The 4,828-nt window shown below is 29.5% G+C and overlaps 1 protein-coding gene across 1 annotated transcript; it reads right to left on the bottom strand.

The window, feature by feature from the left end:
- Positions 1-266: 266 nt before the first annotated feature.
- Positions 267-4,821, bottom strand: LOC108578172 (BTB/POZ domain-containing protein 17). The gene is made up of 3 exons (XM_017941453.1): positions 4,589-4,821; positions 4,350-4,490; positions 267-1,526 (listed from the first exon to the last, which is right to left on the bottom strand). Exons 1-3 carry the CDS (start codon positions 4,682-4,684, stop codon positions 267-269), a joined length of 1,497 nt encoding a protein of 498 aa, XP_017796942.1. The 5' UTR covers positions 4,685-4,821.
- Between the last annotated feature and the right edge of the window lie 7 nt (positions 4,822-4,828).

Raw genomic sequence — 4,828 nt, 5'->3', positions numbered from 1 at the left:
GATCGCCTTAGAAAAGATTAATATAAGCAAAATACATAATACATTTTTAAAACTTCTAATATTTTATTACATACTTTGTTTGCATATGTCATTTAAATACAAAACTTTATTTTACAATTCGTCTGATATTAAAGTGTCTGTTTACGAAAATGAGAAAAATTCTAACATAAGAAGTTTGGCTTAATAAAGACAACTTTTTATAAGTCTAATATATTCAAAATGTGTTATGAAATTGTATTTGGTACAATTTAAAAGATCTATCTGGCTTAATTAGCTGGTGATATAACAATATGCAATTTGAGCATATCTTTATTTGGACCTACTAGAAAAGGAGATGTACTTTCCGGCACTGAACCCTGCTGCGGATTGAGTTCTTCGAATGGCAAAAGATCGTCTAAATTAAGAACACGTTCTTCAAGACTAAACCTATGAATGATTTCTGTTACTCTCGCAATGTGCTCAACGCCATCCTGTAATCCGTAAATTAAAACGCCTATCTTCACTCGCATGTCAGCATCGCTATTTACCGGCGGTTCTTTACATGTAAGTGATAATCTGACCGATCGTTTTACATGTTCAGGCATTTCTACCATTCCATGCCACACTATGCAGAAAAACTTCTTAAACCAAACTCCTTTCGGATATATATCTACAACCCATTCACACGCACGATCACCAGCATACTCTGCTAAAGACGAATGACTCGAAAACACGAGCGTTCTTGTGTGATAAGAAGGTAAACCATGAAAATTTTCTATTGTAAGTAATGAACTACATGTATCTACAGTGTATAATCTTGGTTCGAACAGTAACGCGCCATCTTCTTTATTTAAACTCACTTCTTTAACTCTATCTAAGTGACCAGAATGAAATGACATTCCTATGGACATACGTTCCACAAAAAATTCTTTATACTTCTTTGTTAAAGGAAATAAAAGCAATTCGGCTAACTGCCGAGGGGACATCATTGGAAATCTAACAGAAGACATTACAGCTATTACCAACTGTTCTAATGTGGTTTCTAATTCGTCCTGCGTCAATTGAGTTTTTAAACGATTTGCTTGATGTTCCAACCAAGATTCTAGACATTTGTACAATGTCATCTCATCCTTTACTACTAAACTGCTTTGATGTAGCAATGTTACTAAAATATCCAAATCAAAATTCCCAAAATCTGCAGTTTTAGCCACCAATTCCAAATTCCATTTAATAAAATTTAGACATGCTTGAGTAATATTATGATGACCACAATTTGAAGTATATTGTAACCATGATACTAAAGTGCCATGTATGGCAGCTAATGCAATATGATTTTGCATATAGTCAAGGCACAGTGTTATTAAATCCTTAACATTATACTTATCAGCTAAAGATAATATTGGTAAAACAACTCCATAATTAATTCTTATTTGACCAGTGTAAAAGTACCGCAAAAACTCACTAAATATAGGTACACATTGTGGCGTTTCTTGGAGGGTTACTCTACTTTCTTGAGATTCACTCCACTGGGGACTCATTAACATTACCTGTATTGAAAGAAATAATAATAAGTGACATTTAAAAATCTATTCTTCTGTAATACAAAGTAATTCATAAAAGAATGTTTTCAATATAAAACAAAGGTATTAAGATATTATTACTATTATTGAAAAATTTCAACTGTAACTATATTGAATTATAATATCATAAATTTTTGTAAATTAAAGCAAATTATTTTTTAATACTATCTCTTGCCTTTGTGGTGAATTAATATTCTTTTACAATAGTTTAAGTTTGCTTTTTTTTTTTTTTTTATTAAATTCAGTATTGATCATTTTTAACCCTTTACAAGGAGTTTTAACTCGGCACGCATCACCTACTTGAAGATGTAAACGATCCGATCTACAGGAGAAACCGCGTAACATGATCATCTTAGATTATTCTGTTATCAGTGGATTGATCGAAATTTTTTTAAGGTCAAAAGGTTTCTGAATCATATTATGTGACAAAAAAAATTTCGACCGGTCCACTAACAGCAGAATAATCTAAGGTGATCACATTAGGTGGTTCAATTTCTATACACCCTATCGCGCTTACATTAGATCAACTTTAGAACATTTTGATAACGTTTATCTGTTGTTTATATGTATAAAAAATAAACATGATGATTTTACTAGATATTCTGTCTATCCGTAGCGTGAAAGTGTCAATTGCTCAGCAAGTTCACAGTAAGGAAGATAGTTTACCATAGTAAAAGTTTCAGTTTTTGCATTTTCATTTTATTTATGTTCTTTCTGATTATCTATATTATATTTTGTCATAATATTCGGCAAATTGTTCCCGTAAAATGGCTAAACAAACACAAGATCGCTATTATAACTTTGTGGCATAAGTAGTACTAATCTTTGAAAACGTATATTTCATTAAGTATTCATTTTTGACACCATGTCTGTGGGACTTTTTCTTGCATTTTTCTTCCCCGATCACCAACTTTAAGAAGACCAGTAAATAAATTGAAACGAACCATTCCCACTCTTCCCCCACCATTCTGTATTTAAATTCAACAAATTTAAACATATCGACAAGGAAAGTAAATACATGTAACAAGAATAAGCGAGACACAGCACTTGAAAGGGATACCCCCTGTGTTGCACTGAATCAGCTAATACAAAAAATTTTAATTTCTATAATTGTCATGCTATCTTTATGAAAATAGTATCAATGGATTGGTAAGGTTCTCCTGGTGGAAATGAGTTCAAACACGATATAAATCGGACTAGTCTTAACAGTAATCATTTTTAAAAGCACCCTTAAAAATCCAGGATATTTGTCGTGTTTGGACTTACTTTCATCTGGACAATCTCATTAATTCATTGGTACGATTTTCATAAAAATACGATAAAAATTGAAGAAATTGAAATTTTTGCTTTCCTGTGAAATACCGAGTATTGACTGCCGCTGCTTGACATACTTTGTCTATCTCATTTACTCTAATTTTATATATTGTCTCTTGTTGTCGAATTGTTCGATAGCCAATTCCTGGAATCAAAACGCTACCCCTGCTCGCGAAAATTTAAACAAGCGGACCCGATTTTGTTCAATTTAACCCAGCATGAGTGAATATGATTTGAGGCATAGACGCTTAATAGTTTACGAGATATGTAGCGTTAAAGTATGGAATATCTTTATCTCTTGTAATTTAAATCATTCCATCAAGCAAATTCGTGGCACAGTTGGTAAAAGAATGCTGTATTGTTTTGTTTGCAAATTCGAATTCCGATAGTCCGTTTTCTTTTTTGTTATGTGTATTCTATCATTTTTATTCAAACTTTAAGTCTTGGATGCGTGAAAATAAAAAGTACGGATGTATGAATATAAAAAATGTATTGGTTTTATAAAACTAAATTGAATATCTATTTTCTTGTAAGATTAAAAAATAAACGATCAATTAATAATGTATTATGTATTATATCAATACTAATCAGTACTGAACTTTTCTACATCTGTTATCTAATATATTACACATAACAACATTCTTCTTCAGTTATGTTTTTTAAGACATTAGTCAAATAAAATAAATATGATAAATGATAATAAATCTGAAAATATAATACATATGATAAATAATAAATAGAAAATAGTTTTAAATAGTTTAATTGTTGAAACTTCTTTCTCTTTCAAAAGTTTAAACATGTTCACAAACATTTGATGCTAGTCATTTATGATGAAATAACATACATTTTTTTTAAACAAATTAAATTCTATTTCTTTAATTAATGAAATTTAATCTAAGCATATGTAATATAAGGGATGTCACTGTGCTGGTAATACAACCTGAATAAGAATCATTCTACATGATAAACTAAGTATAAAAAGGTAGAGTAACATTTTCTCATACAAATTGTTCCTTCCAAATAAGTTGCTATTAAGAATTTAATATATACACGTGCACTTATATACAACATTGCTTATACCTTAATGTAACAGACATTACTATTGTCACAGACAAACTACTTTTGATCATATTAGATAATGAAGGATAAAAAAATAAAACAAAGATAATTTGGACTTAAAATTTGTCTTTTATTATTATGAAGATTGTTTAAAGTAACTCTCATTTTACTGTCAGCATAATTACACTCAAAATATTACATTTCTATAAACATTTTTAATGTACTTTTAGCATTAATTCATTCAAACATGAAGTTTAGCATTAAAAAATGTTACTCTATGTGTGTCACTTACTTTTCATGTAAAATCACTCTTTCAGATTATATTACCAGTTTGATGACATACCGAATAAGACTAAACATTTGCTTTTTTTCTCATTTTATTAAACTATATAATAATTTAGAAATACATTTGCTTACTTGGAAAACATCACTAGAAGCACAAAGTATAAGGCGATGTGCTGGATATTCTATACCATCAACAACAAGACAAATATCATTCATAAGACGTTCTGCATATAATGTTGCTATTTTTAACAGAACTGTATGTGAATTGTCAACCTAAATAGAAATACAATAAATTTATATATTCATTTTTTAAATGAAACCTTAAATATCTTTGTTTTTCTAAATTAAATATTATATTCCTTTGCCACAACCTCTATTGAATCTGATTTTTCAGATTCTCCATCATTATTTGGAATGTTAGAGTCCTCCTTGTGTTTGCTTGTATCCATTTTTGAAGAACCTGTCATCCTTATTCATCACTTTACTTTGTTTTTGTACTTTGAGTGTTATTATTGTTTTATACCATAGTGTACATTTTTAATAACGGAAACAATTGCTCCAATAAATTTCTCATAACCTCTTTTTTCTAAATTTTCATTTTTCAAAATGGA

This window comes from Habropoda laboriosa, unplaced genomic scaffold (assembly GCF_001263275.1).
Source record: "Habropoda laboriosa isolate 0110345459 unplaced genomic scaffold, ASM126327v1 scaffold1329, whole genome shotgun sequence".
NCBI classification, from domain to species: domain Eukaryota; kingdom Metazoa; phylum Arthropoda; class Insecta; order Hymenoptera; family Apidae; genus Habropoda; species Habropoda laboriosa.
This window is presented reverse-complemented; position numbering and strand designations above follow the sequence as displayed.

Coding starts and splice junctions, on each gene's coding strand:
- LOC108578172 (XM_017941453.1), bottom strand. CDS start 4,684: ATGACAGGTTCTTCAAAAATGGATACAAGCAAACACAAGGAGGACTCT. Junction 4,491..4,588: donor AAAAATCAGATTCAATAGAG/GTTGTGGCAAAG, acceptor ATTTCTATTTAG/GTTGACAATTCACATACAGT. Junction 1,527..4,349: donor CTTCTAGTGATGTTTTCCAA/GTAAGCAAATGT, acceptor CTTTCAATACAG/GTAATGTTAATGAGTCCCCA.